Genomic DNA, 24,585 nt, shown 5'->3' on the forward strand with positions numbered 1-24,585 from the left:
AAGATAGACGCACCCAAGGAACGTGTAACAGAAATCTCTTTTGGGGTCATTTCCCACCAGGTTTCTATACTAATCGTCGCCTTAAAACCAACACCAAAGGGGCATCCAAAGAGGGATTCGCGCATGCCATGAATCCCCTTGACTCCCGAATCTACCAAGCCAAAAGAAAAGGAAAAAAAGGGAGGGGGGAGGCCCACACAAGCGAGGACCAAATCCTTCCTACCATCCGGGGTTGCCCTGAGCATGTGTGCAGAAAGAACTCGAACCAACTTGTCAATTGTGAACTGCATGTCTCTCCAGACACAGTCCACAATCCACAATCCCCTCCTCCACCGTCGGCTCAAAGAGCAATCGTGTCGTGCAATCATGAAGCATCATTCCAGGGTCCAGATCTATCGACCCAACCTCATCCCTGACCTTCCGAGCGCGTTTTGACTACCAATCGTCGTCGTCGTCCTTCTTCTGCATCGCGTTCTTGCGAGCAAGCAGAGCGTCCGCTAAGCTGTTGCCGAGAGTCGGGGTGTTGCTGCGGCTGTTGTCGGAGCCACTAGCTCCATTGAGGCTTAAGCCAGAGTCACGCGGCTGTGCGACAGCGGGCTTGCGGCCGGCAGCAGGTCGCTTCACGGGCGGCTGAGGAGGAGTAGGCTTGCCGCGGGCAGCCACTCCGTTGGCCGAAGGAGGAGGTGGGGGCGGGCGGGGAGCCACGACGGGAGCAGGAGCTTGCTCCTCGACGTAGGCGGCGGGAACCCAAGCTTGACTACCACCATTCTTCGCAAGCCACCAGCCTGTATCACGTAAAAATAATTAGCTATCGTCCATTTAGCTGTCATTTGTAGAGGAGAGCTTACCGTTGTTCTCCTTTTGGACGATCTCAATCATATCGCCGGCTCGGACCGTCAACTCGTTCTCCTTCTGACCAGCAAAGTCGTAAAGGACCTTCGCCATGATCTTATTCTTCGCCGGAGGCGCGGCAGGAGGCGGGGGAGGAGGCATCCTAGTAGCTGCGGAATTTGCTGCTTGGGGTTTCGTGTGTGTAGGGATTGATGTCGCGACTGCGGCAGATTGTTGTTGCTGTTGACGCCCAAAAGGTCCAGTCTTGGCTGAGCTAGCTGCAGCAGGAAGTTGAGGAGTAGCAGCAGGTCCGGTCCTGGCAGTTGAGGCAGCAGGTCGAGGCTGGGGTGTCCGGTTGGTGTTTGTCATCCGAGATGGTCTGCCATTGGGACCGCCAGGCTTGATCAGCTTGCCTCGGGTGATGGGCCGAGCAGCAACCGGCTTGCCCTTTGGCGTGGGCTTAGAAACAGAAGAGGGAGGCTCTCCTGATTGGGTGTGCACAGCTCCGCTCTTGTAGTAGTCAACGGCCTGCTGTGAGTCTTTGAGGACCTTTACTGCCTGCATCTTGCCAGGTTTCTTTGCATACTCGATCACCTCTCCAATCTTAAGGTTAAAGCCACCAGGCATGACTCGCTGCATCTGGGTGAACATCTCAGTCTTCAAGACGCAGTTCAACAAGGGGTCGGCCTCCTGGGGCGATCCCACACCAAGGGAAAACCAATCATCGCGGGCCGTTGAGGCTGCAATGAACTTGATGGCACCCAAAGGCATCGAGCGCTCCACTGAGATCTGGGGCTGGCCGTTGACCAACATCTGGGCAACGATGTAGAACTTGCTGCTGGTAACAACCAGGATGCGGGGACTAGGTTTGCTGGATCGGCCGAACTTGGCCTCCAAGATCTCTCCTCGGCAGGAGAAGACAACCTTCTCGTTGTTGGAAATATCTATGGCGTTTCTGATTTGGGACCCGGGCCCCATCGAGGCGTTGATGCCGAGGTAGTCGCCCAAGAATCTGCGAGAGCCAAGCAGACTGTATCTCCTTCTTTCCTTGCGGTTCTGCAGAACTCTGTGGCCTTGATCGCGAAGCTGCAGATACTCGGCACCGGTTCTCTTCTTACGCCAGAAACGCTGAATTCGAGTAGCAGACTCGGCTCTGTAAGCCAGGTAAGCTCGCCACATGCGCTGGATACGTGTGGCCATGTTGTGCCAGTATCGATCTCTCATGTGCTCAAGAGCAAAGAGCGTTTCAGGAGACTTAATAAAGGCCTTTGTTGTACCCATCTGCCACTCCTCTTTGGGGATACTGGTGTCTTTGAGAATCTGCTTGACGGCATCCTGGTACGAGCCCTGCCAAGTATACTCACCAGCATACGATGTTGCAGGCGACAGCAAGAAGAAACGATCCACAAACTTCTCGAATGTCTGACGATAGGCAAACCCGGCACGGCGAATGCGAACGTTCTCCTGGAGACCAAGATATTTGACTTGGTGAAGTACGTTGGGGACGTTGTATTCAGAAGGCGACTTGTTCTCGTTGGGTTTGATGGTCCGGATGTAAGAGGGCTGGCATTTCATCAGAGTCTCCACCAACGCATTCGCAGAGGCTCTGATACGGTCACCTGCAGAAGGAGGCTGCTTGCGGTTATCCTGGTCGACCTGGTGAGGGAACAGCGCGTGGACAAACTGATTGCTGCTACCGGAGAAGAGGTTCAGCAAGCCCTTCAGAAGCAAGTCCTTGTTCTTGTCCGTAATTCCATCCACCGTGTAAGACACTTCACCGGCGTAATGCTTGATGATGAAGCTGCCCTGGCGGGGTGTTAGGTGGGGGTTGGACATGCCGTTGATGCTCTGCATGAACGTCCGATCAGAAGCGGCAGGGTCTGCGTGGGCTGTCTTGGTGGCATCCTTCATGGCTGACAAAACACCGGGAGGCCTGACTGACTCGATGAGGTCGCACACAATCTTGTTGTCGAAGTACTTAATAGGTGTCCACTGAATCTGTTCGCGTGCATACTCGTCCTGCTCGGCTTTCAGCGTAAGCTGGATGAAGATCTGCTGCAGCTTCTCGTTGACGTAGTTGATGCAAAGCTGCTCGAAGCTGTTCTTCTCGAAGATCTCGAAACCGTAGATATCGAGGATCCCGATATTATTACTAGTCGCCTGCTTTGCCTTGAGCGACTTGTTGACACGCTCAACGATCCAGTCGAACAAGTTGCTGTAGATGGCCTTGGCCAGGGCGTCTCGCGTCGCAGCTGCTTGAGCCGGGTTCGTGGGGGACTCGATTACCTCGCCATTACGCGGAGTGAGGATACGGATAGTGATAGCCTTGATGAGCTGCTCGGGCGTCACCTCTAGCAAGTAGGCAAGGAAGTCAACAACCGACTGATCGCTAACAGCGGCGTATCCATCATCGCCCTCGTGGAACTGAATATTGCCGGCCCACAGTATGGCAGCGAGCATGCGAAAGATCTCGTCTTGTTCCCCCTGGCTGAGACCAATAATCTTCATAGCCTCGAGCGTGTCGTTGTATTCCGCCAAATCGTCGATTCCGTCGACCTCGAGGCACTTCGACCTGCTAGTGTAGACGTACGTCTCGGGTGTCTGGATTCCGAACTGCTGTCGGTAGGTCTGGGAGGCGCCCTTGGTGAACTGGTAGAAGATGTGGAAGTTTCGCTCGTTGATGATCTGGCCGACGACACGGGACTTCTCGAGGAGGTAGTTGGTGATGTCGGCTCCGACTGGTTCGCCTTGCGCATTGAAGTGAATCTGAAGATACTTGCCGAAACGGGACGAGTTGTTGTTTCTCAGCGTCTTTGCGTTGCCAAATGACTCAAGCAAAGGATTGGTAGCCAGCACCATGTCCTTGATCTGCTTGATGTCGCCCGACTCTCCTCCTGAAACGTTGGCGATGTACTGCATAATGCGCTTGGCAGCCTCCGTCTTGCCAGCACCCGACTCGCCCGAAATGATGACACACTGGTTATCTTGGTACGCCTTCATGTTGTAGTACGCAGATTCAGCAATAGCGAACACGTGGGGGGGCATTTCGAGACGGTTTTTGCCCTTGTAGCTGTCGAGGACCTGGTCGGTGTAGATGCCCAGATCCCGGAAGGGGTTGACTGACACCAGCACATGGCCGATGTAGGTGTAGATCTCCTGGCCCTCGAACCGCTTCTTCAGATTGTCGTTTATAGCCTCGTTGGACACCTTACTGAGCAACGTAAGGTCCGAAACGCCAATCTCCTTCTTTTTGGTGACCTCGTAAGTGGCCTTCTTGGGCTTGCCGCCTCCGCCCGCTGCGCCGGAGGGGCCGGTAGGGCCCGTCTTCGCGGATTTGTCCTTGGGACGTCGTGAGATACCCTATTGAAAAGAATATGCGCATCGGTCAGTCTTATCCTCTAGTGGTAGCGGCCGGCGTGGCCATGTGAATTTTAATTTTTGGAGTCGTGCAGTCGGGTCGGAGTCGTGTACGCGCGGGGCATTGGAGCGTCTCACCATGCTGGGCAGTTCTCAATGGAGGGAATGCCGGTATCTCTCGTAGGTTTGCGCAAGCAAGCTCGGTGGTCTGGTTTGCGCGCTGGTGATGAAAGGGCGAGGATTGTAGTGTTTCCTCGGCTTGCTGCTGAGTGAGAGGACTAGAAAGAGCGCGCACCGAAGGTGACGTTGCGGTGCGGACGGAGGGATTACGCAGGTGCAGTGTGGCTGGTTCTTGCCCGAGATCCAATTCCAAGCGTTGGCCGACTGTCCTCTCGCCGGTGCCTGACGACAACTCCCAGTTTGTCCTAGCCACTCCTTAGGAGGGGCTTGAGGGGCTCAGTCAGCCAATCGTAAGCGGCATCAGCATCTTGCACAGCCTCAAGCCGGAGAATCGGTGGCGCCAGGTTCCGCGTAATGCTCAGGTGCTCTAGCGCCCTTTAAGCGAGTTTCCACTCTTCCTCTGTCCCCTGTCCATCCCGCAGAAGAGCGGGAGATTCTTGGAACCTTCTGCCAAAAAAAGACTGCCTCCTAGCCCTGTCGTCCCTGTTCTGAATAACGGCTCTGAGGTCATAGCTTTTCCCCGTTCCTTAAGTCATTGGTCGGGACGGGTTGTCGTGCGTGCCATGCCACGCCATGCCACGCCATGCTAAAGACAAAAAAACCCTCCTCTCTACCTACCTAGGTAACCAACAGTCTCATGTGCGCATAAGCTCAATTTTAAGGTCTGCACATGGTTCGTCCCAGACAGTGCTTGTCCTGTGTTGCAATGTTTCAAGCTTACGCAGCATAGTTCCTAGCCGCCGCACTTCATCGACTAAGACCTCGCTTGAATAACTATTCCACCTCATCTGTTCCGATGTCGGTCGCTCTCCCTCTTGCCCTTCCGAGAATAGCGAATATGGGCGTTTTAGTGTTTGGGTGTTGCTCAGAACGCCCTTTGTTCATTGTCACGGCTGGCGCACTTCTGGTTCTAGACAACTGGAAAACCTGTCTGAAGATGGTCTATCCCGCTCTGTGTCGTTCAATCGTAAAGCCACATATGGCTCATCGCTACCTGTGTCTCGTGATGGCTCTTGCTCGCTCATTCCACCGGGCTACATCGCGAAGTCCTGACATTATCCCATCAGCCCTAGGCCCAGACCCCTCACAAAACGGACATCGTCCGCTTGCCGCTCAAGGGCCGCTCTCATTCTCTCCCCGTACTCTTGTTCTGCCTGTTCTACCTTCGCTTCTTCCTCCGACTTCGGGGTCGACTCCTCGAACTCATCAGCAGTGAAGCCGGGCTTGGAAGAGAACCCGACAAGACCCAGTTTCTCGCCCGTCCAAAACAGGACATCGTCATCGTTGACATTATCCAGCCCGTTGCGTGTTTGTGTCGACAGAATCTTCCGCGCAAGATCGTCCGAACCGGGCATTGACGCAAAGAGGGACGGACGTTCCGAAACCTCGCTGTGGCCAATCTTGTGTCGCCTCACCTCGGTGAAGCCGTCGCGCTCGAACCACTTCAAGAGCCCGGAGCCGTCCGAGAACACAATGCGAGTACCTTGGGTCGCGACGGAGAGAATCTTGGATTGCGAAGACGTCTGCCGATTCTTCATCGTCGAGCTCTGCATCAAATCTGCCGACGAGTCCCCTGGCCGCGGGCACAATCCGTACAGTTCTAGTGAGCCTTTGGTATTGTACTCACCGCCAGCAATCAGGGTACGGCCGCCTTCTCTCATCTTGGACGCTGCGACCTGCTCTGCGGACAAGTCGCTCCTTCGGCGCATTTCGCTATCTACCGTGGAGAACGGATACGGAAGAGACGCGAGGCTGGCCAGCCGGGCGCCCGAGTGGATGGAACCCATGATGGAGGGGAATGTACGTCTGTCATAGTGGAGGATGTTGGAAAACCGCCCTGCCACATAAATGTCGTCCGAGAAAGAGTACTCGTCGCATGGTCTGGGCAGGTGCAGAATGCTCAGCGGGGTTGGTTGTGAAAGCGGTGCGTACGGCGGCAGCGGATCGTCAAAGACGATTCTCGACCTTCGTGCAGAAAGCCCACTCGTCATATCCGCAGCCAACACGTCGATCTGATCGGTGGTTTCACTAGGCGACCTTACCCGCGCTCTGTAGTCGTATAAATGGATCCCCAACGAGGTTCCCACGGTCAGTGGCAGGCCTGGGGCGGCCGAAGACAGCGCCGTGATGGACCACTCGAACATTTGTTCGCCGACAACCTGTAGACGGTTGAGATCCACTTCGAGAAGATGACCCTGGACTGCGACAAAGGCCTTGTCGGCGAAGCTGTCGACGCTAATGCACTCTGAGACTCCGGCATCAATCTTTCGTGATCTCCCCATGGTTTGAGGTCCGTCGAGGTAGAGGATGCCTGCCTGGCTCGTGGCAATCGTCGCGCCTTTCCGGCCCCTAGTACCTTTCACGTCCCAGAGGCATACGGACCCGTCGTCCAATGGTGATACGACCAGCAACTCGTTGCTTTCTCGATTCGGGCTGTAGAGAGCCATTCCCCGGACATCCAGCGTATCCTCCTCGTTCCCATCTCGGATCTTGGGCTGCTGTAACCAGCTCGTTGTAACGGGCGCATAGCGTTGGATGTACTCATTGTACCAGAAGACCGGCTCCGTCGGAAACGAGGGGTCCCAGTTCGCCATGTCCTTATACCGCTGCAACTCGCGCTGCTCTCTCGTCTCCCCATTGTAGAGGCGAGGTGAGGGTTCTGTATCATCATACTCGTGGCTCAGCTGTGCGGCAGCGCTGAGGAGAGGGTCGTCAATGACGTCGTCGTCAACAATGCGGGCCTGGCGCCGGCGCCGGCGGATCGCTTCTAGGAAAGGTGACTCGTCGAATGTCCTAGATCTCCAGTGGTTGTTGTCGAGTGAAATCTCTTGGAGCCTTCGGCACACGAGTTGCAGGCCGGGAAAATCATAAGGATGCAGAACTGGGGGGGCGCACCGGGCTGTCAGCTGGAAATCTGGAAATCTGGGGCGCGCTATCGGCAAAAGAAAACCTACTCACAGGAAAGAATGCGGAGGAGAATCTCGTCCGGCAGGTCGTCCAGCTTCTTGGGAGGGGCCGGCGACACCATGGTGGGCGTGATTTGGAGCGTACTCTCGCGTCCACGCACTCGGGGAATACACTTTTTTGGCTGGGTTTCGGGGACGGGAGGTAAAGTAGGTAAAGGGCGTAGAGGGGAGACCCAGACGAGATGCATGGAGAAGAGGGTCGAAGGATGATCCTATCGTTATCGTTATCGAGGAGTGCCAATGCCCTAGCCCATAGTGCAGATCCGGGGGTGGACCGGATAGAGACGCCTGGACTCAGTGGCTGGCCTGGCCTGGCCCTGGTCCAAGCTCCAGCTGTTTGAGCTTTTCCGCTCCTCGCTTCTCGCTTCTCGGCCCTCGCCTCAACTGCATGTTGCTGCCGACTCCGTGTGCTTCAGGTCAGGCACCCACAGGTATTCGTCTTCAATTCCTGAGAAGCCACCATCGCTGCGGGCACAGCACACGTACACTTACACCGTTAGGCTGCACCGGTCAGCATACAAGGTCTGAAACGCTGTACAGCCACGTCCTCCGTTCACCAGCGGCCACCAGCGGCCGGGCATAGCCAACCGCAAGACAGTCCCGCCTGACACCCGAGAGCCGGTGCAACCACGTTAGTCCAGGCATTTTGCCGATGTTGCTAGCCTGGCCGATCCCCGAATTCGGGCAGAACTCAACCGCAAGTAGATGCTCCTTAGCGCTTCAACCACAGCATTCGATCAATTGCATGCTAGGTGTTTGAGCTGTATGCATATGACACAGCCTTGGAAACTGTGAGTCTCTCCAAGAGAGCATCCCCTATTCAAAAGATTTATGGTCCCGAGGGGCCCCCTTCGGGTGTTAGAACCAGCCTGTCAGCAGGAGGGACCTCCTTTTCGTGAGGGAAAAGGCCAGAGATGGAGATGGCTACAAATCCATACCCATCCTTTAATTTACTTCTTCACTCCATACCATGCACTTGGAAATAAGCGGCCCCTTGACTCGACATCTTACCAGAGAGGCAGCAGGTAAGCCATCCCTCATAGGAGTCTGGCAGCTAGACCGGCATATACAAACAACTTGGAAGAACGTCAACTGCAGACAATGGGCTCGCTATGCGTACTCAACATACGTAAAACATATATCGGGACGGCTTCTGCCTTCGCAACCGACTCAGCCCGAGCGGCCGGTGCCAGACCTAACTCGGATTCGGATCTGGGCCATTTCGTTCCATCTAACGAGAGCTCGGCTTAAATCCTTTTTACTGAATGTTTTCTTGAAAATGTCTCTTACCGTCAGAATGCGTTCAGTCTTTGATAACTGATCGACATTGGTTCATCGACGTACAGCCTGCTTCCTGTTCACTCAGTCAATATTTCTCCAGCGAGACTTTAAGAGCATTCGGTGGTACGACTATCTAAGAACATCCGCGACGTTGATTTCGTCCTTTTCCGTCTGCAATTCTGGCCCGAAACTGGACTGCGACCTTTTGCTTGCATGCCACTCAGGGCGGTCATTCTGGACTTCTGCAAAAACAAAAAACAAGAAAGCCACCAAAACTCAGCTCAGTGCTGGTCTAGCACATAACGTCATTTAGGACACGCCCATTTACCAGCGGATGTTGAGGATGTGTTTATTATTTTTAGACTAAAATTAAACCATGATTGCCTGCATGTGTGGTGCGTAGCGCAATCAGACGCCTATAATCGAGGTTACGTAGACGGTAGACCCAAAAATGCCCACGGCCCCGCAACGAGAAAGTTTTGAATTTAGCACACAGGGACGTTGATGACCTGGTCGATCTGGAGGTTTTCAGGGACGACACCAGGGTTGGCGCCGGTGAGGGAGTCGGTGGTGATACCAAGGCTCTGGGCCACAACGAAGAAGGTGTCGCCGGACTTGATGGTGTAGGTGGCCGGGCCGCCAGTGACGCAGGTAGCTTCACCCTCGGGGACCAGGCATGAGGTGTTGTCAGGCTTGCAGACGTTGACGGGGACCAAAAGCACCTGGCCAACGTTGATGACGTTGGGGTTCGCGAGCTTGTTCTGCCAGGCGATGTCGCAGATACCGGAGTGGAAGCGCTCGGCGATGGTCGTCAAGGTCTGGCCAGCCTTAACGGTGGTCTTGTGGAAATCTCCAAGCTTGCCGCAAGTGGGGGAGGGGTCCGCAGCGACGCTGGTAGTAGTGGCCGTCTGAAAGATTCGTTAGTCATGTCTGAACATGGAGGAATGGTGTTCACGTACGGGAGTGGCGTCACATACAGGGAGAGCAACAGCAAAGCTGGCAGCAGCGGCAAGGACGGTGAAGATGGAGAACTGCATTTTGATGTTTTGGAGGAACCGGTACGGAATTATGACTGATTAGTTCGATTGGAAAGAATGGACAGACTTCAAGAAGATAGTCAGAGAGTAAGATATGGGTTCTTGGGAAAAGAGTGACAAAGTTGGGTGACGAGAGCGGCAGACAAAGAGTTCCAGCGGCAGGCAGAGATAATTGTGGTTATATACAGTTCCTCGCATCACACAAACTTTTTCTGACTATGTTTGGGCCCGGATATCACCGCGTTCCAAAATGTTGCCGCAAACCCCGAGATGGCTTCATTAATTTAGGTTTATGTCAATTCGCCGACACCCGCTTTCACAGCGTGCTGGAAATGAGGTTCGTTGGACGATGTGGAGTCACTCCTCGGGTGGCTAATCACAGCAAGTATTAATATGGGGAATTGGCTTTCGACTCGACTGATCATTGAGGTCTCGAGGCGTTACCCCTGCTCACAAAAGTTGAGCTTGTGCCCTCGACAAGTCATGTAGTGTGGTTTGAGAAACTCAATTATACATTTGCCAATTACCGGTCAAACTTTTTATTCCATGGACTTCGTTGATCGCAAAGCTGTGCCCACGGTTTGACCGACATCCCGCTCGCTCATTTCCTCAACGCCTGTGCCGTTCATACTTCAGGTGGCCTGTTTACCTGGTTGCCTTCCAGTAGCTGGGTACTCGGAGCTCGCGATGAAGTCACTGTGGAGAGACTAACTATGGTATTTAATTTCCTGCTAACCCACAGGTAACTCTTCAAGCTTTTGTCATCAAGCCATGCGGAGGCACGCCGAATGACGCTCAACGACGGTGAACGTGTTGGTGGTTGATGTGTCGAAGAAGAGCATCGCCTCCATCCCTCATTATTTCAAGATTGAGATTCCAGGCTTGGCTGATGTCAACAAGATGGGAGACTGCAAAACAAAGACCGATCACCGTGTGGAGGTTACGGGATCTCACATCCAAAGCAGCCCATTTCTCGGAAGATTTCGCAAGTACACCACAGCACCAAGGGTCAGAAATAACGCTGTGCGATGAATCGTGCATCGTATACGCAAACGCAATAATGGATGGTTTTTGATTGAAACAAAGTTCATGAAACACTACTAAATCAGCTTTTCCATCGACCGAGTTTATTTGAAGGAATGTATTAGTACTGCACCGGGTACGCAGTAGTACCGACACAACTATGAACATCACACAAGGTTCCAGTCCATTGAGAACCTTAAAGAGACACAGTGCCGCGTACTATCTGGCAAACGAATCTTTCCATCAAGTATGGCCACAGCCTGGCAGCAAGATTCAAACAGTCCCTCTGGTAATCTGCTGTTGTTTGTATCAGATATGCTCTTACACAATCATGACTTATGGCAAAGCGAGAATGCCGGTTGTGCACGCCTCCAAGCTGTTGTAGAATTATTCCGAATGACATGGTTGGCTGATGCTGTTGTCGACCAACCTGTTTCACTCATGATTTCACACTAGGGAAACCACCAGGCCAGATCTTGGGTTGCCTCAATCTAAGAGCGCGTATGCTGGCTCATGTTACACTGCCTCTGTTGTTTTTGACGTTCTTTTTGAGAGGAAGAGTCGTGCAGAAAACGCTCGGTAGCCCGGGCATCTTTGCTTTACGTAAAGTCCCAGTTCAACCATCCGTGACATTTGGAATAAGAGAGTGGCATAAGGGCGGTTGATGATGTGCGCAGAATGAGGGGCTTCTCAGGTAGGGTGGCAGTTGAGTAATCACTGGTTCTCATCCGTTAGTTTGCGTCAGGTCATACATAGCCTTTCGTCGATTATTAAGAAGTATCTATCTAGTCGTTGGTTGGATAGACTTGAGCATCATGTGCGCCTGCATGCCGGGGATAACCTCTTTTAATTTTGACGGGTCTCCCCACAAATGCGTCTCTTGAATACCAATCCCTCCCAGCTGTAAGACGTTAGTTAACCACAAACAGGGCGCTCCATTGTTCATCAAATACAAAGTAATGTGGCATGCACGGCCGCATTCTAGATGATAAGTAATCACTCACTTTGCGAGAGCTTTCAAGCTACCGCCAAAAGTAAAAACTGTCGAGAGCCGACTGAGGGCCACAAAACCGGAAGCACTTGAACATAAAGGACATCTTGTTTACGCACCATACACATTTGGGGAACCAAGGGGGGGGGGCTAGACATGTTCAGAAGCAGAAATATTACATAAATATATTTTAACGTCGAATACAAAGCGGCATCTTCCAATTTACTCTTTCATCCTTTCCTATCCTGAAATCTCCCTACATCACTGCGCCAGGATTCTGTGCTGAAATTTTGCCAGTGACAACTTCATTTCATCATAAACTCAGTTGGATTTCGTTCTCTGCACGACAACTTCGGATGAGGTCTTGGCTGCAGGTATTCTTGGGTACAACTGAGAAGCTCCCATGCACCTGACTTAAGCCCGTTGATCTAGCATATCAGGCAGATCATCGATTTTGAAATCTGGATGGAGCAGAACCCTGGAATATTCAACATCTTCTGGAGCTTGATCGGCTCCTTGCCCTTTACACGTCACTATGGGATGAATTGCGTTGCCAATGCACATTAATGTCCTTCCTGAAGGTTCCCAATGGGCCTGCGTCGCGTAATTTGATAAAACTTGATGTCGGACAGGTTTCTTGCAGTATGCCAGCCCTTTAAATCCCTTCCGTTCATGCCGATTTTAAGATTTAATCAAGAAAAAGTAGCTTTCTGTATCACATATTGAGGCCATGATGGGAAGTCCTCAAATCCTCCTTCATCTCTCCAATGTTGCCATCTTTGGTCAAAGATTCTTCGGCCTACTGCCGCAGTCTCGTGTCAGGGACAGCGCAGGAAAAGTTCATGGCTTCCACGCCATGGCAGAAAAATCCGACGATGTTCCGGTATGACCCGTTTGCTGCGATGAACGAAGACAGAAAGACGCCATCATATATTGCAGCGCATCTGGAATGCTTCCTAGCAACTCTTCGTCTCAGAGGGCTGAACGGTAAGCCTGCAGAGACAGAGGTTTGCGAGCGTTGATCCGGCATTGTTCTGGCCAACAGAAGCTTGACGAAATTTTGGATGGATGTTATCCGCATCTGAGCACCGTTAGGTTTCGCTCATGCAATTTTTGAACGCTGATAATGAGTCTTGCTGATGGAATGGTTGAAAGAAGTTAGACATAACGGCTTTCAGTGACTCTTTAGTAAGCACCAGCGTCGCTGCCATGTTCGACCCATTCGGACCAAGCCTTGAAGCGACTCCAATCTCATATAGTTCTGGACCGTTGCGCTTGAATATCGTGACGTTATGAATCACTCGCAAGACTCTTGCTGTGGAAAGTCTTGCTACCCCGCCGTCAATAATGGCAACTTGGAGAGGGTTTCTCAAAGAGGTTTTTAGTGGAAGATGATACGCGGAAGAGAGCTGCGGACGGAGATTGTGATGTTTTTTTTGTTTTTTTTTGCAATGTTGCAATGTTCCAGAAACAAGGATCAGGCCTGGTTACCTCATACGTTGAAATTCATGTCTTGAAGAATCTGTATCTACTTTGATTTTGTTTTCCTCACACACATGTCTGCTGGCCTGCAGTTGGCAACAATACTTGGGCAGCGCGTGACTGCGATGATATGCTTCCAAAATGTTGCCAGGAAATCTAGAAGTAGATCCTTTAAGGCTTTCTAAGAATGCCCCTACTGTTGAAGCTTGCGGGACTCGACAATCTCGTTCGTCCTGAGCGCACCCCCGAGAGATCGAAGAAAGGCTTCGGCTGTCACTTCTTCACCGAACACAGAACATGCCACCTCACGCGCAAAGATTCCTGGAAAAAGCTTCTGTTCGAGCTGAAACCTTCTTTTCTTCTCGAAATTCCATCGTCGTTCTAGGGAAGTCAGTCTAGCCATTATGGTTTGATGGCCAGATTTTATAGGCTATGGCGACTGCCTTATCACGCTTACAAGATCAACAACGCTGACATCATGGGTCAGTAATCAAATGGCCTTGACCTTTCAAGGGCCCGTCTGTGACCTTTCTGCACAGGGGCACCAAATGTTTGCAAGTGCTTACTGTGGGAAGCGAGTTGATTAATTGAACCAATAGAACAGCCTTTTTTCTTCTGCCGTTAGAGATTCTGGGCAGCGGCAAGGAATCTGTTGGTAAACTCATTTCTGGGGCCAACCCTTATTATGACTACCCCCCTCCCCCCTTGGCTCTAGACTCTGCTTCTAGTCGTTGCTCTATCAGAGGTCTGATTCGAACACAGCTGAAAAGAATTCCTGGCTTTCTCATTGAACACCAGACTTACTTGGCGGATTCTTGCGCATCGTTGGTTCCTCGGGAGAATGATGCTTGTGGCACCAATTGGGTGGTCCTCCAAAACGTTTCCCTTTGAAAGACGGGGAGATTCGTCTGTTGGAGCAGCAACAGCCGAGCCCTTGAAGTACAGACTCAGGAAAATTCTCGTTGCTGCAAGCTCCCAATTACGTTTCGTTGTCCTATGTCTGGGGAGACACAGTCTCGAAGAAACCGTCTACGTGGAAGGCGTCCACACCACTGTCACGGACAACGTATCCCGCGCCCTGCACGGCTTAAGAAGACGTAATGCATGTGTGGTACTCTGGACGGATGCGCCGTGCATCAGCCAGAAAGATCATAGGGAGCGATACCATCAAGTCAGCATCATGGGATATATTTTTCACTTGGCTTCTAGCAGTGTCATTTTTCTCAGAGAGGGATGGGAGTGCTTGGGCATTGCTTGCGAATATCTCGACCTTGCCGCTCAGCAAAGCGATGGTTACTTGCGCCCTTCACTTGAGCCACATCTAGAAGTTAGTAGTATCCGATCCCCGTCCCTGAATGTCATGCTAAGGGGCTTGCATGTGGAACTAGAGTGAAGGCTTCCAGACTGTCTCGAGGAGTCGCACTGACCATTCATCAGGTTAGCGGCCAAGAAATACCAACACCAGGCCTCAGAGACAACGTCACACGGTTCTTTCTGTCAGAATTATTCAATGTGTTTGGGTGGTACGGGAATTTGTACTGGCGAAAATGACTGTCTTATCTACGCAACAATCGCCATCGACGGCCAGCGGCTGCAGCCCGGCTTCACCAACCTGCGACAACACGCGGCAAACACATGCTGTAGAACAAAGCCGCTGATGGAAAAGATGGCCACGCACCGCACGAGCTTGATGGGTGTAACATCTCATATGAACCCGCTCAACATTATGAAAAGGCTTCCGGAGGCCGGGAGCCTCTTGGGGACTCTTCACAGCTACCGCCGGTGGCGTTGTACAGACGACCATGACAGGGCGTAGGTGATGCTGGTTATGCAGTTCGCCATTCGAGCGACTAAACTCCGTGCGGACTACGCAATCCCGCTCGAGACACCCCTGGTTGAAATCGCCAGGGAGTAGATTAACCTGATACGAACGCTGGACGTGCTCAACTATGCCGTCCGAGGAGTTCGGTCGTCGCCGAAACTCCCATCATATGCCACGAACTGGATAGTGAAGACTGACGATATCGAGCGTTTGATCAGCACCGACCACCAGCTTGCGGTACGACTCCATCAAGCATCAGGGCAGACGCCGGCCGACTTCCATGTTGAGGCCGACGGCCGGGCAGTCACAAAGGCACTCTGGTCGGCTGGATCGATTTTGTGGAAATCCAGGCCTGCTCTCGACCGTGAACGACTTTTTGAAAACGGAAGCTATCGCTGACGAGACTCGTTCATCGGCGGGCCTTCCTAAATCTCCACAAGCGGCCGGGCCCGAAGAGCTCGCGGTGTGGGGAACACTCTGCGGGAACCTACCCGTCAACTTTGGGCAAGACTCCGGGGGAGAAGACTGTGAGTGGAGGATCGTCAACCCGGATACTCACTTTGAATCCTACACTCGATGGAACCGCCTCGTTGGGGATGCACCAGCTCAGTGCCTGGCGGATAAGGCAGTGTCCGAGAATGCTCTTTTGGCTAATGCATTCGGGTGAAGATTCATGAGGACCGAATCTAGGCGCATCGGCTTCGTGCCAGATAAGTCTTAGTCTGGTGATATCGTTGTGGTCTTGTCCGGTGGAGAGATTCCGTAAGTTCTGCGGGAGCGCCCAAGTATCAAAAGTCAGAAATGCGACACTGACTGCCTCTTCATCGGAGATGTGCGTCGATGGAGGTGATGGATGGAGAGGCCGCACTGGAAGACTCGAAGTGGACTCCGTTCCAGCTTCGGTACAGGTGGTTTGAATATGGGCATAAGTGGTAATAATTGAAATCAAGATCTGCAGTTCTTAAAATATACTCTACTTCTATCAAGTCAAGTTCTTACTACTGAAGTGCAATTTCTTTGGCAGGCCCTCCTCCTCTAACGGTTAACTTGCATGAGCCAACCGCCTGATCGTTGTGAAAACTCCGAATCCATGGACTTGGTCAGTTCAACAAGCATATTCGGAGCATACGAGCACCAGAAACAAGGCGTAAGCAGCAGATAGCCATAGGTGATAAGAGGGTTGAATGGGGGAGTACAATTCGGAGAATAGCGAGGAGTAAATGCCCAAGGACAGACCCGAGCGCATAATTATGCAGGTGGAACAGTAATGAACACCAATTTTGAAGCCTCCCGTCATATAACATTGAAGCATTCCATACGCATGCGATGGATTAAGGCTGCGAGACCTTGATTTCATCTCGCGTCCAGGACGGATCGCGTTTTCGCTGGAGGCCGTTGCCGGGAGTGGACAAATTGCGGCGCTGAAGTTCAGATGCGGGGAAGTCGGGATGCATGAGATGGGACCGAGCCGACATTTAGGAGAAGGGCGTGGGGTCCCAAGACACCTGTTCATGTCAGGGCGCAACCATCAAGGTGTTCTTTGCGAACCGGGCTGAAGATGAGACATCCGCAGGGTGGGAGGTATCTTGCCTATCTTCAGGTGACCCCCGGTGTCTTGTGACGAACGAAGCATCGTGCAAGGGCTTGTTTCTAGGAAATCGTGTAATGCTATCGATCCGTGATAGTTTTACGCTTCGTTCACAGAGCCCCAGTCCGTCAGATCCAGTGGTGCGACGAGGAAGAAAAGGAGCGTTGGATGATCGGTGCTCAATAGGAGCATCTGGAGTCGTACAACTCGTTAAGAAGCCCCCTTTCGTCGATCCAAGAGAGCGTGGAGGTTAGATGTCTGGATCGCAAACTCAATTTGAGGCGATGCTTTCCAGGGAAGTGGCACTCCTGGTTCGAGCCCGGAGTCAGCGTCATGGTGAGGCCTGATTGCACACCGGCGAATTCCGCTGACGAACGCTGCTCGTTACTCAGGGAAGGAAGCTCAATGAAGGCAGGCGGGCGTAAAGCTTGGCGAGAACTGTGGATCTCAAGCCGGGATGCTTTACTCCAGGGGACTGACAGATCGAAGTTTCTGAGAGTCAGCGACGATCATGCAGGTGGGTAGGGTTGGTGCTTCATGCCAGCATGAAAGCCGTTTTGAGTGCGGAGACCCGTGCCAGTGTTTAGCGTTGCCTGTTTCACCAGGATTTGGCATTGCGGTGTCAGACACGGAGCGATGGCGACTGCAGCATAATAGAGGAGCTGAGGGTTCGATGGCGCTTGGCGAAGCTGTCGCAGGTCCCAAGCCAAGCGGGGGGTTTGTTCGGACAAGGCTTACTGATAGCCGGTGTCACTTGTCTCGCGAAGGGTCTTGTAAGCATAAGACAGCGCCGACGGGCTTGGGGATCCAGACTGGCGATGATACTGGAGGCGGAACGAGTCGGACTGGGGACCAGTCAAGCCGAGCTAGGAGGGCAGGCGTCAAGGCTGTCAGCATCGAGCGAGCATAGTAGGCGAGTGTCAGGAGAAGATGCCGAGTTCCGGAACGACCAGGGCGTTCTGCTGGGCGTTCTGTTATTCTGTTAACTTGTGTGGGGTGGTCCGGTCCACCGCCCATCAGGAAGGGTGCGAGAACGAGGCAAGACTTCAGCCTTGTTGGGAAGACGACGTTGAGCCAAGCGAGAGATGGGCTGATGGATGGGAAGAAGAAAGCGAGATGCTTGATCTCTTTAAGCTTGAACTGGGGAGCAAGATGCGGTTGATTAGGCAGAGTGAATGGAATGAATCAATGACAGGTGATCTGTAAACAACATCGTACGAGTCTGACGTGGAAGGACTCATGGATGGGCTGATGGATGGCTTCATTGCTTGGTGGTGTGGGCGACTGATACGACCGAGTAAAGGGGAAAGACATGAGAAGAGAGAGTGCCATTGGCCCAGGGCCACAGATGTGTGCCCATGGGCGGCCATCTGAAGGAAGGGGGTAGCCAGGGGGGCAGAAGAAAGACGGCAGGCTCGGGTCTACCGGTTTGACACTGGAGTTGGCAAAAGCCTCGGAGGGCCCTGAAGGTTTCACAACGGGGATAAAGTGTGGATGAGATGAAAGGCAGACAGGGGGACATGAGGAGAATGATCGTCAAGAGCCAAAGTTGAGGCTAAAAAGTAAAGTTCTGGGATGACAAGTTTGGAGATTTGCGGGCGACGCACGAGCCAAGACAACCAAAGTGACGAATCCTTGATGCAAGAGTGGGAACCTACCGCACGCTCGACGCATGTGTAACTGAGATCCCCTGCCGCCAAGCCGAAGGAAGACTAGCGGATATGTGGGATGGACCCCTGTACCACCACACACCCCTGTACCCCTGTGACCCTTGCCGGTCTTCCTCCGTAGCACCTTCCAAGGCTGCGGGCAGGCACGCCGCACGCACGCACCACTAAGAGAAGGAGTTTCCCAGATGCAGCTTCTAACGTTCACTTGTACGAATACCCAAGTGTGAAATGTATTATCGTATACATCTTCGACGATAAAATCAGGTATCCGAGTGTCGGTGAGGCGGTCGAGACCCCCATTGGACAGAAGTCTATACTATGTAGATACCCAGTGGGCAGGCCGTCCAACTACCGGGGACGCCCTGTGTACGGTGTTTTCTCGAGAGCTACAGCCCTTGACTGTGTAGCCAATAGCTTTCCGTTGGTCGTGAATAAAGGCTCGATTGGCCTCACATCGTGACAGACCCTTGAAGTCGCGACGTCTTCCTCCTCACCTGCTGTTCTTCTAGCCGACTACGCACGTGCTGGGCGTCCGCGCATCTCGACGACTTCGGTCGTCGAAGATCACGCAGGTCGTGGAATTGCATCGATAGTGCATCAGCATGCAGCTGTAGCGCAGCTGGGCAGCGGATTCAATACCTTCACTGGGACCAGAATAAAACTCACGAAATCACAATGCACACCACCGGTGGCTGGCGATTGCGGTGCAGCGCTGTGCTACCGGCGAATGGCACCTCCCCTAGCCCACCGTTAAGCGCCCAGCGGCACATGGATATGGCCGAAAGGGGTCTGGCGTCCGCGTTCCAAAATTAAATTTTGGCCAATCAGCGCCTCCCCCATCACCCTTTTGACCTGTCCACTTTGAGATCCGTTCGTCTGGGCGGGCGGCAAGAGAGCGACCAGACGTGGACGTGGACGTGGACGATGATGTCCTGACCGACCGACTGACTGACCATTGACCGTCCTCGCCAGACACATGACGCTGAAATGGGAACTGGACAAGGCCTTGCCGACCGCAACATCATCGCGCATGCGGGTGCGTGGATATGAGAACGTCGACGTTTCCCTTTTCTTCCCTCTGTTTTCCTAATTCTTCCTCTCCCCCTCCCTCCCTTCTCGCCCTCATCCCAACAGCGCGGTACCCTTGCCCGATTCCCGGTCGTAGACCTGTTCTTGTTGGTTCCAACTTCCAACACGCAGCAATTGAACAGCATCCCAAATTCCCATCGCGCGAAGCAGGATCCTTGTTCATCGCATATTGCATCGAGCCGCATGTTTAAAGCAGCACACAAAGAAACTGACCAAGACAAAGTGTGACAGAGTAAGAGAGCGGGAGACCTAAAGACGACAGTAAGAGAAAAATATCGACGACACAACGGCCCCTTCCCCTGTTGCAACCGAAACGTCAGAATAGCCTCGGGGCGCCCCTCGTCAAAGCGCCTCTAACAGAAGTCGTCTCAACTCCGCCCACCACCTGTCGCACCTCACCCTGCCGTCTGATCAGTCTCGCCTCTCGGATCGGACTGATACAACTCCCTCCAACTGCGAAACCCCTCCAACGTCTGATCTACCGCATCGTCCAGTCCATCACCAAGAACACACCACCCCTGCAAGCCCTGTCCCATCCATCGTCGCCGTCTGCTTCGCCCCCGCCTCCATCAACTCGCCCATTTTTCTTTTCTTTCAATCTGGTCGCCCTCTCACCCCAATCCATCCATCTGGCAAAGCAGACGAAGGGCACCCTGCTTGACGGCTATTGACGAGGTTTCATGGGACACCTGACATCCGAAATTGGTCCCGACAATAATCCCTAACCCCTCTATTCCGCACCGCACCACACGGCGCCACCAGCGAAGCCTCCTCCACCACTTTTCGTCGCCGGATCCGAGTCCATCCAGTCCACTACGACAGGCTTCCCCCTTCATCCTGGTCTCTTTCTAAGAACCGATTCCCGTCCTGCGCCATCCTTGTCGCACGAACCTCAGGCGCCGCCAAGTCGACGAGTTGACCGTCATCGCCGCTCGATCTCGGCCTCGACCCTCGCCCGGCTCGTCTCTTTTATGACTTTCCCCCCCCCACCCGACGGAAGCTTCTAATCGTTTTCCAACACCTCTGTCCCTTCACCCTCCTTTTTCTCTCCTTCTACTTCTTCGTTGTTTCTCGGCCAGGTCGAAGAGTCTAAAGTCAATCCTCGAGCCCTTGCGACTAACGAGATTCCTTCCTTTTCTTCGCTGCTGGCTCAGATCATTCTTTAGTAAACTATCCAATTCCGTTTGGCTGGTGTCTTTCCCCCCCCCCCCCCATTTCAATTTCTTCGTATTTGCTTCTGCTTCGTCAAGTGCGCCACTTTGAGTATTATAAAAAGACGCTTTTAATACGGGTTCGAGAAGAAAGAGACTGGGAATCAGAGATCGGCACCGCGATAGCGTGGTTGATTGGGCTTGCTGGAGTCTTTCGCATCGCTTCCCGCCCGACGCCAACTCGAGCCGTCCCCCGATAACGATAGTCCCGAATCTATCCGCACACTTGTCGGAATTGTCGCAGGTCGACACCCTAATACAGTAACAAAAAGGAGGAATATTAAACTCGGCTCAAGATGGCTGGTGACCTCACCTTTGGGGTCTTGGTCCGAAAGCAGTTTACTGCTCCCAAGTTACTCTTCCACTTCCTCTTCTGGACCTTCCATTGGGGTATTTTTGCCTATGGATGGTGAGCTTTTCCCTGCACTCGACAATCCCACTCCTAATTGTATACTGATTCTTTTACAGGTGGAAACAAGCCGCGGACGCGAGACTCGCGGGTTTGAACACCCTGCAGTACTCCGTCTGGATTTCAAGAGGTGCTGGGTTGGTTCTCAGTGTTGACGGGATGCTCATCCTGCTTCCCGTTTGCCGAACCGTCATGCGATGGCTTCGGCCCAAACTCCGCTTCCTTCCCCTCGACGAGAACCTTTGGCTTCACAGGCAGCTGGCGTACTCGATGCTAGGCTTCACAATTCTGCACACCTCCGCCCATTACATCAAGTAAGCTTACCGCCTCTGGACAGACTCGCAGATCCTAACACGCACAGCTTCTTCAACGTCGAGCGAACGCAGATTCGACCAGTGACGGCCATCCAGATTCACTACGCCCAAGCTGGCGGTGTCACCGGCCATACCATGTTGCTATGCATGCTTCTGATGTATACAACTGCCCACGCCCGCATTCGCCAGCAGTCTTTCGAGACGTTCTGGTACACTCACCACCTGTTCATCCCCTTCTTCTTGGGCCTGTACACTCACACCGTCGGCTGCTTCGTGCGTGACACTGCCGAGTCGTATTCTCCCTTCGCCGGAAAGGACTACTGGGACCACTGCATCGGTTATCTTGGTTGGAGATGGGAGCTCTGGACGGGTGCTTTCTACCTCATTGAGCGTACCTACCGCGAAGTTCGCGCTCGTCGCCGCACCAAGATCACCCGTGTTGTTCGCCACCCCTACGGTCAGTTTGTCATATTGACGTTCGTGATGACCAGATTACTGACTCGTTTACAGATGTTGTTGAGCTTCAGTTCAACAAGCCCTCGTTCAAGTACAAGGCTGGGCAGTGGCTCTTCCTTCAGGTTCCGTCGCTCTCGAACTACCAGTGGCACCCGTTCACCATTACCTCCTGTCCGTTTGACCCTTACGTCTCCGTCCATGTCCGTCAGGTCGGTGACTTCACACGGGCTCTCGGTGACGCAGTTGGCGCTGGATCTGCCCAGGCCAAGCTCTACGACGGTGTTGACCCCATGGGCATGTATGAGGTCGCTCTTCAAAACGGCCAACAAATGCCCGACCTCCGCATCGATGGGCCCTATGGAGCACCCGCCGAAGATGTTTTCGAGAACGAAATCGCCGTGCTTATCGGTACCGGTATCGGTGTCACCCCCTGGGCCTCGATTCTGAAGAACATCTGGCATTTGCGCAACAGCCCGAACCCGCCTACCCGCCTTCGCCGTGTCGAGTTTATCTGGGTCTGCAAGGACACTGGCTCGTTCGAATGGTTCCAAACCCTGCTTTCGTCTCTTGAGGAGCAGTCCAACGAGGCTGCTCGTGTTCCCGGCAGCTCTGGTGTAGAGTTCCTGAAGATCCACACTTACCTCACTCAGAAGCTGGATATGGACACGACGCAGAACATTGTGCTCAATTCGGTTGGATCCGACCACGACCCTCTTACCGAGCTCAAGTCTCGCACCAACTTTGGCCGACCCAACTTCTCCAAGCTCTTTAGCACCATGCGCGATGGCATTCTGGACAGAACATACCTCAACGGCTTGGAGGGCAGCATGCGCACAACTGTCGGTGTCTACTTTTGCGGTCCTTCTGTTGCTGGTAAGTACAGTCTATCCTGAAGCCTGGAGCGCTTGAAAACTGACTAGCCCTCCCTACAGCTCGCGATATTAAGAAGGCATGCAAGGAAGCAACTGTCCGTGAAGTTAACTTCAGATTTTGGAAGGAGCATTTCTAAATGCAGACATGCCCGATATCACAACCCAAAAATCGCAAAAAGAAAAAAAAAACAAGGATTGTCGGCGACATTCTTGGGTCCGTTCTGTGCAAGGAGTAGGGCTATGGATATCATGCCCGGTGTGAATACTTACAGCTGTCAGAGGCTTCCAGCAACGGGATGCTGGGGGAGATGCCGAACAGAAAGCCGGCTGCATGGCAGCAAAAGGAAAGGCGTTGGCTGGAATGTTTTAAGACACCCACTCAGCGATGTGCATCATTTCACATGCCAGCACCCGCGCCTACAGCCCTATTATTTCTTACTCGCCACTTGGCGCGGGTGGTTGGCGGTCAATGTTCTCTCACATATATAAAGCCCATATATACCGTTTCTCAACTAGGGCAAATGCTTCATTTTCATATTAAGTGATTTGTATGAGCTGGCGGCCCGCACATGAAACCAAAAATCCATAGGCCAAGTAAGGTTACGTTCCGCGGCTTCGTTTCGTACTGCCTACGTACGGGCGACCTGCTGTTGATGAAGTGAGCATCTGTCCACCCTACGAGATCTCCCACGACGGGCCGCTTATTTCGACTAGCTCCGTCAAGACAGTGTACAGTATCTGAGCCGATGCTGTGAAGCGCACTGGTCGGTCGCTACGTCCGCCTAGTGCGATCTAGTTTTCTGCCCGGCGGCCGGGTGGTTGCCATCCTGAACCAGCGGAAACATTGATGCATCGCAATTCCTCGGCGAGATGCAGATTCAAAAAAGCTATGCGGTGACTAGGAACCGTAATGTGGCCATTGCAGAAGAGCAGATAATCAGCGGGAACGAGAGAGTAGACTTGGTCCCGACGATCGATAATAGGAGAGGGGTGGTGTTAATCAGTAGTGGTGGTGGTATGTGCTGCTAGTTCAAACCGTTGGTGTTTTGAACTATTCAAGGGGTCGCGGCGATATGGCTTGTGCGTGTGTAAAAGTTTTGTGTAGTTCGGTCAGAATCTATGACTTATCATCGGCGAGCATCTGCCGGCTTGGGCCAAGGGCCAGTGGCGGAGTGAGTGAGAGTGTCTTTGGGGCTCACTTGCTCAGTGGCATGCTACTCGGAAACATTTTAGGCCATGTGTGTTAGAGAGGGTTTTCGGGCTTGACAGTGGCCTTGCACGCCACTTTAGGCAGACAAAATAAGAAATGAAACTGTCCGCCAGGATCGGACGGGTTTTGGCGAGTTGGTACGAAGGTAAAGTCTGACAATCTTGCAGCCGGGAGGGCACCGCGGGATGCGAGGAGATAGCGTCTGTGGCCGGTCTTCCGTGACAAGCCGGCGGTTCGGACGTCTCCCGAGTTGCCGATGGTGAAAGAAGGACATTCCGTAACCCCGAGTATAGAGAACGGTCGAAAGTCTAGCTGGAGAAAGGACTTCCGAGGATATCGCTCCCCCCCTCCTTGTATCCATGGACTGGTACACATCCTACAAAGAAAGTGAGCAGATTATTAGAAACCTGACGGGTTCGGACCACGGTTTGACGCGTACGCTTCGGTGGGAGGAGGGTTTCCCGCCGACGTTGTTTGCCCAACCTTGGGACGATTGAAAATAGATACAGGCTTGCCCCCGTGCCAGGCTGAGTGGTTTACGTGTGTGAATGGGGGGAAAGTTCGTCCCAACTTCCCAAAAACGCCTTTTGATAACCGTGGGCGGTGATTAGAGTTTAGGGTATAGTGATGGAGGCTTATGCCCAGTGCTGGAATGGTGGATTCGGGTCTGACGTGGCAGATGTCCTTGCGGGTGCAGAACACAATGGGCTTCTGAAGTTCATGCGTCTGGGATTAGAAATATTACAGATTAATAAGGCTAAAAAGGCTTCAAGACAGATAGTCAGGAATTCAGTGA

General features: G+C 52.9%; 7 protein-coding genes across 7 annotated transcripts; 4 read left to right on the forward strand and 3 right to left on the reverse strand.

Annotated features, from left to right (window-relative positions):
- Position 1: 1 nt before the first annotated feature.
- CDEST_12501 (Putative SH3 domain, myosin head, motor domain, class I myosin tail domain-containing protein) lies at positions 2-4,499 on the reverse strand. The gene is made up of 3 exons (XM_062928657.1): positions 4,327-4,499; positions 849-4,191; positions 2-785 (listed from the first exon to the last, which is right to left on the reverse strand). The coding sequence occupies exons 1-3, from the start codon at positions 4,327-4,329 to the stop codon at positions 436-438; spliced, it is 3,696 nt and encodes a 1,231-aa protein (XP_062784708.1). The 5' UTR covers positions 4,330-4,499; the 3' UTR covers positions 2-435.
- Positions 4,500-5,093: 594 nt separating this feature from the next.
- CDEST_12502 (Putative F-box only protein) lies at positions 5,094-7,522 on the reverse strand (the record flags this gene model as incomplete). Its single annotated transcript, XM_062928658.1, has 2 exons — positions 5,094-7,249; positions 7,327-7,522. The coding sequence occupies 2 exons, from the start codon at positions 7,520-7,522 to the stop codon at positions 5,424-5,426; spliced, it is 2,022 nt and encodes a 673-aa protein (XP_062784709.1). The 3' UTR covers positions 5,094-5,423.
- A 1,578-nt stretch (positions 7,523-9,100) lies between these two features.
- On the reverse strand, positions 9,101-9,652 carry CDEST_12503 (Putative LysM domain-containing protein; the record flags this gene model as incomplete). The annotated part of the gene is made up of 2 exons (XM_062928659.1): positions 9,101-9,523; positions 9,575-9,652. 2 exons carry the CDS (start codon positions 9,650-9,652, stop codon positions 9,101-9,103), a joined length of 501 nt encoding a protein of 166 aa, XP_062784710.1.
- Positions 9,653-13,992: 4,340 nt separating this feature from the next.
- Positions 13,993-14,541, forward strand: CDEST_12504 (Putative heterokaryon incompatibility; the record flags this gene model as incomplete). The annotated part of the gene is made up of 1 exon (XM_062928660.1): positions 13,993-14,541. The coding sequence occupies one exon, from the start codon at positions 13,993-13,995 to the stop codon at positions 14,539-14,541; it is 549 nt and encodes a 182-aa protein (XP_062784711.1).
- Positions 14,542-14,658: 117 nt separating this feature from the next.
- CDEST_12505 (uncharacterized protein) lies at positions 14,659-14,964 on the forward strand (the record flags this gene model as incomplete). The annotated part of the gene is made up of 1 exon (XM_062928661.1): positions 14,659-14,964. One exon carries the CDS (start codon positions 14,659-14,661, stop codon positions 14,962-14,964), a length of 306 nt encoding a protein of 101 aa, XP_062784712.1.
- A 133-nt stretch (positions 14,965-15,097) lies between these two features.
- Positions 15,098-15,637, forward strand: CDEST_12506 (uncharacterized protein; the record flags this gene model as incomplete). Its single annotated transcript, XM_062928662.1, has 2 exons — positions 15,098-15,119; positions 15,189-15,637. 2 exons carry the CDS (start codon positions 15,098-15,100, stop codon positions 15,635-15,637), a joined length of 471 nt encoding a protein of 156 aa, XP_062784713.1.
- A 3,614-nt stretch (positions 15,638-19,251) lies between these two features.
- CDEST_12507 (Putative ferric reductase, NAD binding domain, ferric reductase transmembrane component-like protein) lies at positions 19,252-23,092 on the forward strand. Its single transcript, XM_062928663.1, has 5 exons — positions 19,252-20,937; positions 20,997-21,251; positions 21,299-21,708; positions 21,762-22,580; positions 22,640-23,092. Exons 1-5 carry the CDS (start codon positions 20,825-20,827, stop codon positions 22,714-22,716), a joined length of 1,674 nt encoding a protein of 557 aa, XP_062784714.1. The 5' UTR covers positions 19,252-20,824; the 3' UTR covers positions 22,717-23,092.
- Positions 23,093-24,585: the final 1,493 nt, after the last annotated feature.

The sequence above is a fragment of the Colletotrichum destructivum genome, chromosome 8 (genome assembly GCF_034447905.1).
Source record: "Colletotrichum destructivum chromosome 8, complete sequence".
Lineage (NCBI taxonomy): Eukaryota > Fungi > Ascomycota > Sordariomycetes > Glomerellales > Glomerellaceae > Colletotrichum > Colletotrichum destructivum.